The sequence below is a fragment of the Trichomycterus rosablanca genome, chromosome 13, assembly GCF_030014385.1.
Source record: "Trichomycterus rosablanca isolate fTriRos1 chromosome 13, fTriRos1.hap1, whole genome shotgun sequence".
Taxonomy (NCBI): Eukaryota; Metazoa; Chordata; class Actinopteri; order Siluriformes; family Trichomycteridae; genus Trichomycterus; species Trichomycterus rosablanca.
The window spans coordinates 31,773,089-31,789,072 of NC_086000.1; the positions used below are offsets into that span (position 1 = coordinate 31,773,089).

Here is a 15,984-nt window from a genome sequence, read left to right on the forward strand (position 1 = left end):
CATTTTTATTAAGTTCACGTATCAGTCTGTAGACTCAGATATGTATAATTTTTATTTGTATAAAGTGTATATATTTTTATCTGTGATTCCTGTCTGTTCTACATATCCTGCTGTACTTCATTTATATTTTACTAAGGGCTTCAACTTCACACAATGCCTGTTGTTTACGTCTGATGCCGCCGTCTGCTTTTCATTAGCGTCAATCACAAGCCGCACTGGCAGCATCTGCCATTCACACGCAGACTTCACCGGCTCAGTCATGCATTGGTCCCGCCTCGTCAAGATGATTGACAGCCCGGCATCGGTCAAGACTTCATCAGGGAGCTGGCGGGAGCAGACCAAGCCGTATCTGCATCTCATATTTAAGTGTCATCCGCTCGTGTCTGACGCCTGACGAAAATTCATTAACTTTGCAATTTCAAGATTCGCTTGGCTATTCCGCCGAGAGTAAAGATTCAGACAACTTTTCTGCAAATCTGATGGTTTTTTATATAATCGCATATCTGTTTTAACTGAGGAGCAACATATGGCTGTCGTCTACTAACAGCAACAATTCCTTTAGGATTCCCCTTAAAAACACGCGAATAAACAAACCTTGACAAATACAAATGGTGCCGCTAGTGTTCTCAAGCAACCTATTAATATACCTCAACAGATAAACAACTACAATCTCCTGTGATCTCAAAGATGATACATTTACAGTTATAAGAGTTATAACTGTAATAAGTTATAATAAGGTATATATATACCAATCAGCCATAACATTTAAACCACCTCTTTGCTTCTACACTCACTGTCAATTTCATCAGCTCCACTTACCATATAGAAGCACTTTGTAGTTCTACAATTACCGACTGTAGTCCATCTGTTTCCCTACATATCTTTTTTTAGCTTTCACCCTGTTCTACAATGGTCAGGACCCCCACAGGACCACCAGAGCAGGTATTATTTAGGTGGTGGATCATTCTCAGCACTGCAGTGACACTGACATGGTGGTGGTGTGTTAGTGTGTGTTATGCTGGTATGAGTGGATCAGACACAGCAGCGCTGCTGGAGTTTTTAAATACTGTGTCCACTCACTGTCCACTCTATTAGACACTCCTACCTAGTTGGTCCACAGATGTAAAGTCAGAGACGATTGCTATTCTTCTATTGCTGCTGTTTGAGTTGGTCATCTTCTAGACCTTCATCAGTGGTCACAGGACGCTGCCTACGGGGCGCTGTTGGCTGGATATTTTTGGTTGGTGGACTATTCTCAGTCCAGCAGTGACAGTGATGTGTTTAAAAACTCCAGCAGCGCTGCTGTGTCTGATCCACTCATACCAGAACAACACACACTAACACACCACCACCATGTCTGTGTCACTGCAGTGCTGAGAATGATCCACCACCTAAATAATACCTGCTCTGTGGTGGTCCTGGGAGAGTCTTGACCATTGAAGAACAGGGTGAAAGGGAGCTAACAGAGCACGCAGAGAAACAGATGGACTACAGTCAGTAATTGTAGAACTACAAAGTGCTTCTATATAGTAAGTGGAGCTGATAAAGTGGACAGTGAGTGTAGAAACTATGATGCTATGGTTATATATATACACACTGACAAACTTCAAGTAAAAAAATTGTGAGATGGAGATTATTTGAAGTAAATAAGGTGCATATGTGCATTGACTGCATAAGGGAAAAATGTGGGAGGCACGTGTGATGTGCAGCATGTATGATCAAATCCATGTGCATTCTGGTAAAGCTGAGGGATGTGGGAATAGAACTTGTTTAGTATGGTGATGGCCTGGGGAAAGAGGCGTTGGAGGTGGCGGTTGGTACGAGTCTTTAAGGCTCTCACTCTCAAACTCTGCTGAGAATATAGCAGTGATATACCAGTAATATATACAGCCATGTATGTTTTTGTTTTTTTTCTCTGTAATGTTCCAGTTTCACATTTATCTTTGCAGACGTTCCTACTGAGAAGTTTTCCTAAAACCAAAAGCCAGTGTTAAGCTGTGCAATAATTAGGCAGATTTTGCTGTTGCAGACAAAATCACTCATTGTAAAAGACTGTCTTTAGTTGTGAATATGGATCAGTGATTTTGAAACACATAATGTGACATGCTCACCGGTGGCTGATTTAGTGCTGACTTAATCAAAGAAAGCCACCAAAAAAAGTTCCAGCAGTGTCAAGAATTTTTTCTCAAAATCTCACAGTGCGACCTACCACTGTTACAAGACTCGTGTAAAATCCACCAATAACAGGATGCCAGTGGAGAATGCAAAACTAATATATGGTACACTGTGGCTTTGTTATATGAAATACTATTGTTTAAACAAGTGATCATTTTAAACTCTTAAAACAACAAGGTTTCTAAATATTATTTGTCTAGTAAAGACTGGTATATTACCTTTACATTATTTACAGTCAAGCTGGAAAGTCTGCACACCCCTTTCACCTTCTCCACGTTTTATTACGTTACAGACTCATTCTATAATAGATTGAGTTCTTTTTTTGCCTCAAACATCTACACACAATCACCAATAATTATGAAGTGAAAACCGGGTTTAGAAAATATGCCATTTTATTTTACTGACAAAAACGGTTTATTTAGGGGTTACATATCTGTACACACCCTTAGCCTAATACTTGGTTGATGCACCTTTGGCAGCAATTACAGCTTCAAGGCGTCTTGGGAAAGGAGCTACGAGCTTGGAACACTTGTTTCTGGACATTTTTGCCCATTCCTCTTGGCATATCCTTGCAGGCTCCGTCAGGTTGGATGGGGAGCGTCAGTACACGGCCATTTTCAACAACTTCCACAGATGTTCTATTGGATTCAGGTCTGGGCTCTGGCTGGGCCACTCAAGGACATTCACAGACTTTCTCCAAAGCCACTCCATTGTTCTCTTGGCTGTGTGCTTTGGGTCGTTGTCATGTTGGAAGGTAAACCTTCACCCCAATCTGAGGTCCAGAGCGCTCTGGAGCAGGTTTTCTTTAAGGATTTCGGTGTACTTATGCCAAGTTCACACCACATGACTTTCTGATTTGCTGGGTCGCTGTACAGGTTACACTACACGACTGAATCTCTTGCACTCGGGAGTCTTTCAGTCGGTGTGTATTTCACACTACACGACTGAATCTCTTGCACTCGGGAGTCTTTCAGTCGGTGTGTATTTCACACTACACGACTGATCGGCGATAGGGGGTTTCACACTACATGACCTATCACCAACTGGAATCGCAGGCGAGCTTCTCTGGTCTCCCAAACTACATTTTTATTTTTATTTTTTTACAAAAACACACGTGAGAAATGACGAGGGGTTCAATGATACCATGTCCAAACATGTACGTCAACTAGTAGCGAGCGATCAAAGTGTTTGTGCTCTGATGTGCAGCGTAAAATCAAGGAGAAAAAATAAATGAATCTGAGTGGATTTGGCAAAAAATCGTGTAGTGTGAACTAGGCATTAGCTGCATTTATATTTCCCTCTATAAGGACTAGTCGCCCCGGTGCTGCCACCGCCATGCTTCATTTTAGGGATGGCATTAGCCAGCCTATATACTGTATATCTGACCTTGCCAGTTTGCATTATGTGTATAGTGGCTAGTGCTTTTTCATAATTTAGTTAAAAAATAATTTTAGATAAAAAAAAATCCTATTATGTACGAACAATTTTACTTGGTTAAATGGTAAATGGTAAAAATGGCAGCTATTCCCTAATCATAATGTAGTTAACAGTAATGTTTACTATATTACTTTTCACTGAGGCTACAAGACAAGTGGTTTTGTTTGTATGTTTTATACACTGTAAATACACTATTTTCACCAATTTTTTTCAGTTAGTAAGAATGGTCCACCAAAAATGATCCCACAAAATGTAAATGTGTTGAGTGATGGTCATGTATGGAACACTATTCATTAAATATTAGTGAATATAATAGGCTACCTAATAAACTAACAAATCAGTGTATAATTACAAAAAAGCTGAAGTGATCTTACCTGGGCCGTTAGTGGGGGAAATCTGGTTGGAGCTGGCAGGACTGGGGGAGGCTGTGGGTGGAGGTGATGGACCAGTGCGCATATTGGAAACATGAGGAGAGGTGTGAGGTGAGAATGGAGACTGGTTCTGATTACTTTGGTCCTCCTGACTGCTGGAGGAACCCGGTGCACTGACTGCTGAGCTGAGCGCTGCCTCCGTTCCCATGGGTAGGTCATCAATGGAGCCTGACAGGTCCTGAAACAGTGAGAATAAAAGTTGAGGAGGCTTGAAGGAACAATGTGTCAGTGGTGCATTGATATTTTGGCTGCCGTTGATAAAACAAAATACCTGATTGCACACACTTTTAAATGTACACATTACATTGTAGGATGAGTGTGAGACCTATGCAAGGGCTCAGATTTGGTAAAAATAGGTGGATGTCATCAATTTAAACACTGTTTGCATCAGGTGACATAACATCAGGACAAGAGCTACAAAAACTGTAGTCCTGTACAGTCAAAATAATAAAAGTATAGTTGTGTGTTGTAAGCACAGGTTATAACCACATTTAATTGGCTAGATGTATCTACATCAACATATGATTTATGCATGTTTTATAGTCATGTCAGCTTGAAATGACTTCTGGATAAATGACCATTATCTTAGAAATATTCCTTCCATCTGTCAGCATAAAAAACAAACTAAAACATATTGTTGCATTATTATAACATTAAAATTTATTTAAAAAAATAAACTGTCTACATGCATGGTTTGATGGGGTGGAAATAGTAAGCTTGAAAGAACTTGGTCTTTGAAATTGTCACTTCCTTTTTATTATGTTATTTAATGTGACATTTATTTTACAAATGTAACTTAGGACACAAACAAAATAATCTAATTTGGGTAAAAGATAGCAAAGATTCCTTTTTTATTTTCCACACTTTATCTCCTAATACAGTAATTTATACGAGGGTTCTTCAAAAAGTCTCTGCACTTTTAAAACTCTATTTATTAAGAATTTTAAACACAAATTACATCACTTTTCTACATAGTCACCATCTGATGCATTTTTTCCCAGCGTTGTACCAACTTTTTAATGGCATTAGCAAAAAATTTATTTTGTTGAGTGTGTAGCCACTGAAAATCTTCTTCTCCTTAAAGCTTTTTTGAGCAAAACAGGTGGAAATCAGATGGCGCTAAATCCGGACTATAAACTCTCTCTCAGTCTCTCAGACACGACCAATTACTACTCCTCCCGCGCTCACCGTTTTCAACCAAAATATTAAAGTGTGGCAACTTTTTGAAGATCCCTCGTAATTCCCAATTGTGAATCCGCTGCTGGTTGCACACTCCCTGATCTGATCAAGGAGAGCCGGATCACTCCATGGCCTCTCTGACGTTTCCAATTTGCAGCCGCTTCTTATCACCTTCCAGGCTTGGGTTTCCATAGTGAGCCGTGTCATTTTCACAGCTCCATGTGACTAACCCCCATTTGTGCAGGTGACTGGACCAGTTTTGTTTACAAACATTATTTAAATACACATTAAATCTATTAGGATCTGGCTGGCATGCCCAATCACAGTAATGCCGTAGCATTCGCCCCTCTTCTAGCCAAGTTAGTAGCTTTTATTTTTATTATTTTGCATTTCAGTTGGCTTAACTAGGAAAAGCAATTTTGGTCGCTCTGCTCACACCAGCGCTGGGATTCTGAACTCCCGAGTTCAAACCTCAGCTCTGCTACCGGTCGGCTGGGCGCCCCCTAGCAGGCATAACTGGCAATGCCTGCAGTAGACAAAATTAGCCATTAAAAAAAACGTCTGCCGGACTGCAAAGTGGGTGGGGTCTTCGACACTGTGTACAGAAGGTGGAGGAACACAGAGATCAGTGCGTGGCTCTGCGAATACTGGCCTCATGCGCGAATTCACCGAATATATGGGCGAATAAGAAAGGGTCGGTGGACTGTGCATGTGTACCCTTCTTGTACAAGACCGGAATCTTCAGCAGCGGAAGACAAACTGACTATGCTAAATTGGGAGAAAAGGTAAAATGCATAAACAAAAGAGCAAAAAAAAATTAAAAAAAAAAAATTAATAAAAGGCCTTAGCGTTATTTGCTCTTTTGTTTGGAGGGTTGGTGGTAGTGTAGCCACTGCACTTGGGTCTGGAACCATTTGGGTGGTGTGTCTGCAGCACAAATTTTCCACCACTTATCTCATTACAAGAAATCTTCAGCTTTTATCGCCCACCTCTAGTCTCTAACTATCTACAAGGTGCCATAAAACGAGGAAGATAGAAATAACTCCAAGGGCCCTTAGTAGTGCTCTAGAAGACCTTTGTTTAGGAGAATAAAAATCGTGGATTATTAAGGCTCATCGTGGTAACCCATAAGGGAGCTCAAAGTGCATCAACAAAGCAGATGTGTCTGTTATACACGGCAAATAATTATACACACTATTTAAACATCAGTGAAATGAATAATGTCACTAATCAAATACCTCTTTTCAGTTCCATGAAGTGCCAGGCACAGAACCGAGAATTACAAAAAAATGAGAGGTAATTTTTGTCAAAGCTAGCATTTCCATGAAAAGGTGTTAGCAGAGGTAAGTGCCAAGCCAGTCCAAATATTCAAGGAGTTTGGGTACTTTTCCAATGTGGCCCAAATCCAATTTGTTTGCTGCTTTGCTGAAAATTGCTCTGTGCTCTCAGTCTCCAAATAGCTGTCAACTACTCCCAGTTGGCATCTTGTATCACTTAATTCGCTCCTAAAGCATGTAATTGTCATAATAAGAAAAATATTGAGGTGATAATAGCCCCTTACTTTGAAATACCCAGACCCCTGTATAATAGCTGGTCCATTTTCACATAGAATCTGAGAGAACAGTCGGTTATGGACCAGACGCTTTGCGTTACCAACAGCCCCCCATTTATTGCTGTCAAGAAAAGCTGTCACTCAGAAGCAAGCAACGCGATGCATCAGGGAACATCTCAACAGCCGCGCACAGACGCACACAGCTAAAAGCATTTCAATAAGCGGGGGAAATGCTACACTGTAATTTTGAGAGGAATGAGATTTGCTTCACACAAAAGCCCCACCGGCAGGCGCTCGGTGAAGAACCACTCTCAGATGTGAATTAATGAGGATCGGTGGGAAAAAAAAGTATGTAGGACCATTGCTCTGGTCAAACAGTCTAGACAGGGAGGAGTCGGAGAATTCAGCTGCCTTCTGTACACACACACACACACACACACACACACACACACACACACTAACAACATTCAGCATCATTTAAATACGTACATCCAGCCTGTCAGATATAAAGCTGTGAACAACAGAAACTAAACTAAACTACAGCAGGAAATTAGGCTAAATTGATGTATGCATTAAAAAAAAATGAAGTAAAATAAACAAATAAATCACCCATGATTCATTTGCTCGGTCAGCAGTGGGCTCTGTCTGGGCCCCCCATGGGCACTGTGTGGGAGTCACAATGATGCCCATCATGACATGACTCTACCACACGTGTAAGGGGATTTCACACTCCATCTGATAAACAGAGAAGATCAGGACTAAACACAGAGCACTGGTGCTGTCTAGTTTCATTAGAGTTAATATTTGGGAGGCTGGCACAATGTTCCTCGCCCTTGCCCCTATAATCTCTTGCCCCTATAATGAAAACCTTGCTGGGCTTAGACCCCGACAGAGACAGACAGTCTGGGGTAACAAAATCTCACTAAGAAGAGGAAATGGGACTTAACATGACAGAGATTTATTAAAACTCATTTCTACCATCTAACAAGGTCTAACGATCTAATGATCGGTGATCATTTCAGCAAAACTCAAAATACATCATCAATGGTGTTTATTGGCCAAATTTATGGTAGATGAACAATGGCTGCAAAACATGTGAACTTCCTCTGATGATCAGATCAAGTCCACTTGCTTGAAGTCATTTGAAAATTCTACTTTAATTTTTATTCAGTATTGTTGACCCTGTATTGTAACTCTTTTTTCAGTATTGGTTAATAATAATAAACATAATAATAAACATACACATAATAATAATAATAATAATAATAGTACACCATATCTAATATAGCAAATATTAAATAAATCAGTTATATAATTCCCTTTACAGTGGTACCCTGAAACTTAACATCAATTGATTCTGGGACTGGCATTACATTTAAAAGACGTTGAGTTTCAAGGTATTTTTTTCCCATAAGAATGTATGGAAAACCTGTTAATACGTTCCATGGTCCCATAGAACTGCATATATTTTAGGCTAAAATAAAAAGGGGTTGTTTTGACACTTACACACTGAAAATAACACAAATATAATATAAAAACACTGAAATAAAAGGAACCTTGAGCTGCAACACAAGTTTAAAAGTGAAACAGTGAGGCAAACCAAGCTAAACACAGATACATGTGGAGCATTCAGAGTAAATCTGATGGTTATTCCACACAAATGCAGATTTGTCTCATATGTGTACTTTGATGACGTAATACCGCAACGCTCAAGCCAAGCGCTGAACAAAGCGACTGTTCATTGTTAATTTGAAATTAAATAAATACATTTTTAAAAAACAAACTGAACACACTAAGTTTAAGGAAAACGTTGAGTTTAAAGGTACAAATTTCTCTAAGAAGGGCATTAAGTTCCAAAGATTTTGAGTTTAGGGGACATTGAGTTACAAGGTACCACTGTATAGAACTGATTTATTACACCTGTTAGTAACTGTTGTGGCTGAAACACATGAATTCAAAAATGAAAACCGTCCCAATACTTTTGTCCATACAGTGTATAACACAACGCCCAACTAGATTTCCTTCCCACTGACGTGTGCCTTTAAAACACTGATGTGCTCATTCTTGCATCATCTTTTAACCATACAGTCTGTACCAATCCGACTGAAATGCCATGCAAATCATTTTGAATGGCAAGCAGCAGGAAGAAAGTTGCTAATGGGATCCCCCATGTAGTGCTCTTACAGAAATACCCTTCAGAAATATAATTAAGCATGAAAAACAGACTGGGGGTGTGAAACCTCATCTATAGCAACATTTTCACCCTCAAGCAACCCAGCTAACTCTCATAGGCTAACAGAAAGTAAGCACAGGAGTGTGTGATACATTTAAATAAGTACGCATTGGCAAGTCCTCGAAATGTACAGCTAGCAACAGGTAGTCCTTTCTAAGAAGCTCTTCTGTCTAAAAGACAGTTTTGGATATTTGTTAGAGGTCATAGAGCTGAGAGTTTATATTGTACATAATATTATGAAGCTCAAGCTTTCTTATCAACTGTTGTAATGTACATAAAGAGTTGCCTTTCTCTGGAAACTCTACAGATTTTAACCTGCATAATAATCATGCAATGGTCGAGACTGGGAGATCAATACAAAAAAACAGGTAAAGCGTTCTCCTCAGTCCTACTTCATCAGCCCCCAAGTGTGTATAAATATATATATTATTAATTATATATATATTAATATATATATTATTATTATGCGACAATATTCATCTGCTGCCAATTAACAACACTTTGTAGTACTCATTCTACTGTACATGCTGTGCACTTTACTGTTTTTGTAAATATATAACATGCTGCTAACCTACATATCTGTATATTGATTATATATAATAGTTTGTTTGTATATTTTGTGTTTAATGTTTACCGTATACATAGCTTGAGAGATACCACCAGTCGGAACCAAATTCCTTGTGTGTATTCACATACTTGGCCAATAAATCTGATTCTGATTATATATAAATAAATATATCATTTAGATGGCGGATCATTCTCAGAACTGCAGCGACAATGACATAGTGGTGGTGTGTTAGTGTGTGTTGTGCTGGTATAGTGGATCAGACACAGCAGCGCTGCTGGAGTTTTAAAATCCCATGTCCACTCACTGCCCACTCTATTAGACACTCCTACCTAGTTGGTCCACCTTGTAGATGTAAAGTCAGAGACGATCACTCATCTATTGCTGCTGTTTGAGTTGGTCATCTTCTAGACCTTCATCAGTGGTCACAGGACGCTGCCCACAGGGTGCTGTTGGTTGGATATTTTTGGTTGGTGGACTATTCTCAGTCCAGCAGTGACAGTGAGGTGTTTAAAAACTCCATCAGCATTGCTGTGCCTTATCCACTCATACCAGCACAACACACACTAACACACCACCACCATGTCAGTGTCACTGCAGTGCTGAGAATCATCCAACACCTAAATAATACCTGCTCTGTGGTGGTCCTGTGGGGGTCCTGACCATTAAAGAACAGCATGAAAGGTGGCTAACAAAGCATGCAAAGAAACAGATGGACTACAGTCAGTAATTTTAGAACTACAAAGTGCTTCTATATGGTAAGAGGAGCTGATAAAATGGACAATGTGTGTAGAAACAAGTAGGTGGTTTTAATGTTATGGCTGATGGGAGTATGTGTAGGGGTCACCACAGCGGATCTGGTCTGTTTACCAGACTTGGCACAGTTTTCATGCTGGATGCCCTTCCTGATGCAACCCTCCTTTTTTATTTGGGCTTGGGACTGACACTGAGACTGCACTGAGTAGTGCACCTTCCAATGGCTAGGCAGTTTACAACCTCACTCCCTACAACCCAAAAAGTGCTTCTGTTTACAAAATACAAATAAGTTGGTCAGCCCAAAGATTAAAAGTAATGGCTTTGCACTTTTGTCAGTAATAATGATTTAAGAGAATCAACTAATCACAAATTCTTGTTTTAACTGCATTTCAAAACTGTCCCAACTTTTCCTGAAATTAGGTTTGTACGACTTTACATGACTAGGTTAACACAGCATGAAGAAAGATACTTCCAAATAAAGACAATCCAAAACCCAAAGAGAATTTCTGTCATGTTTAGCCATTTTTAACAAGTCTCTGTGGTGAGGTTAAGAAGCATGTTTGACCCTCTTTTATTCTTGACAGAAAAGGAAGTCTGAGACCGGTCCTGCTTTGTCGCAAAACAAAAGGGATTAAGAAGTTACGTCTCGAGTTCTTTTGATCACTGAAATGCTACTGAGCCCGTGTGGTGAGATTAGTTTCAAAACTCATGTCACAAAGTATAAATACAGTTAAACTCCCATGGCTGAACTGTTCATGATCATTGTGATGTTTTTTTCAGCACACACAGTACAATAAGAAGAAAAGCCACTTCAAAAATAAAAATCTCTGCAGTCCACTCGGTGTGGTTTGAATATTTGTATTCAAGTCGAACGTCTGAAACGAAATGAAGCCTTTCATGCGAATGGGTAACCAAATTGAAGCAGCAAGGTAGCGTTTTTCTTCCAGCCACAAAGGTTCTGCATTCAAACACGCTCACACACGCGTAGAGTATTTATTTAGTGCTTATTGGATCTGCAAATGTTTTATTTATGGCATTTTTATTTGTCGTTCTTCACACCCAAACCCACAACACACAGGTTCTCTTGGCAAATAAGCCAGTAAAAAGAGCGGAAAAGCCTGTAAGATAGAGAGAGAGTGTAACACGAGCGAGATAAATAAATAAATGGCAAATTCCTCATTTTTAATTCAACTGCTCATTCAACTTAACCTCTCCTCTCAGCAATTAAAACACATGCCACATCCTTCATCCACCAGCCAGCCGGCTAAATAATGCATCGAGTCCTAAGCGCATCTTTTATCATCCCAAATGACAGGCATTAGCATATCTCCCCAGGCAATTAGAGCGTGGCAGAATAATCAGGCCATAATTGGGGGTGAGTGGCACTAATGGCTGGACGCTCGCACGTCGCCGGGCCGCGCTGGCTCTGCCGGTTCGCAGAGGCCACCGTGCTGTGACAAATCACCACTTGTGACTGGACGTCCACTCTAACCTCTGTTTCTCGGCAAAGCAAACAGACAACACGGCGCACTACACTGCTAATTCCCTTTCTCTCCGTGCGTCCTCAATTGTTCTCGTCCCCCTGCGGATGAGGTCCTCCAGTGTCCTCATCCATCTCAGTTCTCTCGCTCTTGATTTTCTCATCAGGTCCTCCTCTCTCCCTCATACACTTGCTCCATCTCCCTGAAGTCAGAACTCATAGTGAGAGGTTCTCCTCATTCCTACTCAATCAGCCCCTGAGCTCCCAAAGTAGAAAGAGCAAACAGAGGACAGGTTCCCCAGAGGAGTCCAGCACAATGATGGTAAGATGTTTAAGTAGTAAAGGTGCTATACACAGTTGAGTCACATTATTATGACCACCAGCTAATATCCAGACTAACCGCCATGTGCAGCACAGACAGCAGCTAGACGGGCTGGGAGTGACTCAATAAGGTCCTGGTTGGTTGTTACAGGTATCTGGAGCCATGCTGACTGCAGTTCATTGCACAGCTGCTGGAGGGTGTCTGGGGAAGGATCCACAAAGCGAACAAGATGATCAAGGTGGTCCCACAGATGCTCAGTTGGGTTCAAGTCTGGGGAATAAGGGGGCCAGGGTAGTACTTGGTTTCCTTTCACTGACTTTAAATAAACCAATTTAAATAAGTTTGCCTAGGTGTTTGGGACTCTAGCACTCATACATAACTTTCCATTACATTGGGATACAAATATAGGGTGACACGGAAGCCAAATTCCCTTAGTCATTCATTAACATAAACAAAAGTTTAAGAATACAACAGTACACAAAAATGTTCTGATTAGATAGATAGATAGATAGATAGATAGATAGATAGATAGATAGATAGATAGATAGATAGATAGATAGATAGATAGATAGATAGATAGATAGATACTTAATTGAGTCCCAGTAGCATTGTACATCAAATCAAATACATACTATAAAAAATTACAACAATATAACAACAATATAAATTTGAAAAAGTACAAACACTTTTGACAGATTGAATGTAATCTGAGTTTTACATATGCTGCATAGCTATGGAGCAGTTATTAATAATGAGGATGGACTGAGTGTAAATAAACTAAATAAACAAATGGAATGGAAATATCTACAGCCACTGTTAGAGAAATATGAAATTAACCTTAAAACAACTATAGCAGTATAACACCTGTCTACAATGGGATGCAAGTGTATTTTGCACCACATACAGTGGGGAGGATGGTTAGAGAGGCAAAAAGTCCTGATATCCCTGAAATAATTTGCAGATAATAGCTTTTGAGGTACCAATTTGCTCAAACATGCAATGAGACACAACATCCATACTAGCAAACTAAGAATTATTTAGAAGGCATGTCAGAAAAAAAACATCTATGTTTAAACATACATATCTATGTTTTACATTTTACTGCCCTTGCACGTAGTATTTTTTTGTTTGTTTTTATGCATTTTCTCCCCTTTTTCTTCTGACTTTAGCACGTCCAATTGCCCGATTGTGTCATGGTTCTTCTCTACTAATGCCAACCCCGACTCTGATTGAGGAGAACGAAGCTAACCCACGCCCCCTCCGACATGTGGGCAGCAGCCGTATGCATCTTGTCACCTACACTTGATGAGTACATGCGTGGATCAGCACTGTGTATGGAGAGACACACCCTGACAGCACTCTTTCCTCATCTCTGTGCAGGTGCCATCAATCAGCCAGCAGAGGTCGTAATTGCATCAGTCATGAGAGAGTCCCTATCCGGCTTAATATCCCGCCCCAATATAAACAACAGGCCAATCGTTGTTCATGTGGCTGCTCAGCCTAGCCGGTAGGCAGAGCTGAGACTTGATACGATGTATTCGAGATCCCAGCTCTGGTGTTCTAGCGTGTTTTTACCGCTGCGCCACCTGAGCGGCCGCATGTAATATTTTGAGCTACTTTCCTTTGCCAGTGTAGCATCACTGAACCTGCTCATATAAAGCAGATTTTTACTGGCAACATCCTGCTACTTTATGAAGTGAATGATGCTATGTGTGCTAACATGTTTTCCAGTTCCCGTGACAGAAAAAATAGCCAAAACATAACATCTCCTTCACCAAACTAGATAGTGTTTATTTTTTTATTTGCTTAAAGCAGGCTTGCAAACACTTCATATTTATATTGAAATGTATAAAAAATATCTGTATATGTTGGGAGAAGCTCGAGAATGATTAAAGCCCAGTAAGACGCTCACAGACTGGTAATGGGTCAGGCAGTGGTACATGTGTAACGGAACAGTGAGACAAGGCAAGGTTAGTTTCCCGCTGTAAGGGTTCATTTTTGCGCTCAGCATGCTCTTTTCTTTCTCTCTCTTTGTATTTGCACTACTCGCTGGGTTCAATGCTACAGAACATTACCTCTGTGTTTTTGGGCTACACACATCTCTTGGAGATGAAAGACCGGGTGACGTGCCATTCAATTCTCCTTGATGGAGCAAAGGCAGAGAAAAAAGAACAGCAGAAAGAAAAGAAAAGGACAAAAAAGATGCTGGGGGTTTTGATTCATTTCAATTTAACCTCCAGAGAAAGGACGCTATCTATTACAGTTTACCAAGGCAATAGCAGAGCGAGGGGGAAAAACCACAGAAGTGTGTATTTGTGAAGTTTTTTTTAAAAGATGAGACAGAACACAGATGGGAGCAGCAGTAGAATGGAACTGTTCACAGGGGTATGAGAGAGAAACATCGACGTGAGGATGGCATTGAAAGCATCAGAGTACGCACCGCCGGCACTGGATCGGTGAGAAATGCGCAGCGCTGCGTCGGCGGCCGACGGGGACGGTGGCGTCGCTGTCAGAGTGACACTGATAAAAATTAAGCATGCAGGGGCTGATTTGACTGGCGAGATGCAAGCTCATCCTCGTCTCGTCTCATTGAGCATGACTCCTGTCATGGAGCCCATCGGCCCAATCCATCAGCCACGCTCCCAGATCGATACAGGACTGGGGAGAGCTTTCACATTGTGACCTGCATATCATAATAAATCCAGCCTGCTGTCGTCTCTAACTCGCCGTTGTTTTATATGATTCCAGAGCTACACGTCACTCAATTTTGGTTTTGTTTTTTCTTTTCTTTTTTGTAATGTTATGTTTATATATTATATATGATATTATACACCGATAAGGCATAACATTAAAACCACTTTCCTAATATTGTGTTGGTCCCCCTTTTGCTGCCAAAACAGCCCTGACCCATCGAGGCATGGAGTCTGACATCTTTCTATCAGAACCAGCATTAACTTCTTCAGCAATTTGATCTACAGTGGCTCGTCTGTTGGATCGGATCACACGAGTCAGCCTTCGCTTCCCACGTGCATCAATGAGCCTTGGTCGCCCATGACCCTGTTGCCGGTTTACCACTGTTTCCTTCTTTGGAGCACTTTTAAAAGATACTGACCACTGCAGACCGGGAACACCACACAAGACCTGCAGTTTTGGAGATGCTCTGACCCAGTCGTCTAGCCATCACAATTTGTCCCTTGTCAAACTCGCTCAAATCCTCACACTCGCCCATATTTCTTGCTTCTAACACATCAACTTTGAGGATAAAATGTTCACTTGCTGCTTAATAAATCCCACACACTAACAGGTGCCGTGATGAAGAGATAATCAGTGTTATTCACTTCAGCTGTCAGTGCTCATAATGTTATGCCTGGTCGGTGTATATATTATAAATAGGAAATATTTATATATAGGGACAGTGGTAGCCTAGTAGGTAGAGCTTTGGGTTTTAATCAAAAGGTTGAGGGTCCAAATTCTAGCTTTGCCATGCAACCACTGTTGGGCCCTTGAGGAAGGCCCTTCACCCTTTCGACTCCAGGGGAGCCGTACAATGGGACTGACACTAAGAGCACACTGACAAGTGCACCTCCAGGCTGTGTCGGCCACTCCCGCCCCCCTATTGACACAAGCCAATCACGGCAATCATGACTGCAAGGATTTAAACCCTGCATCACTAGATTTCGGGGTGGTCTGGGTCCTTTCTGTGCGAGTTTGCATGTTCTCCCTGTGTCTGTGTGGGTTTTCTCCGGGAGCTCCGGTTTCCTCCCACAGTCCAAAAAACATGCAGTCAGGTTAATTGGAGACACTGAATTGCCCTATAAGTGAAAGGGTGTGTATCTGCCCTGCGATGGACTGGT

General features: G+C 40.9%; 1 protein-coding gene across 1 annotated transcript in view; it reads right to left on the reverse strand.

Annotated features, from left to right (window-relative positions):
- Nucleotides 1-15,984, reverse strand: part of LOC134324986 (AT-rich interactive domain-containing protein 1B-like) — a 318,447-nt gene that overhangs the window by 84,334 nt on the left and 218,129 nt on the right. The window contains exon 5 of the mRNA XM_063006964.1: nucleotides 3,987-4,221. Coding sequence (XP_062863034.1) covers nucleotides 3,987-4,221 — 235 coding nt within the window. The remainder of the gene's footprint in view (nucleotides 1-3,986; nucleotides 4,222-15,984) is intronic.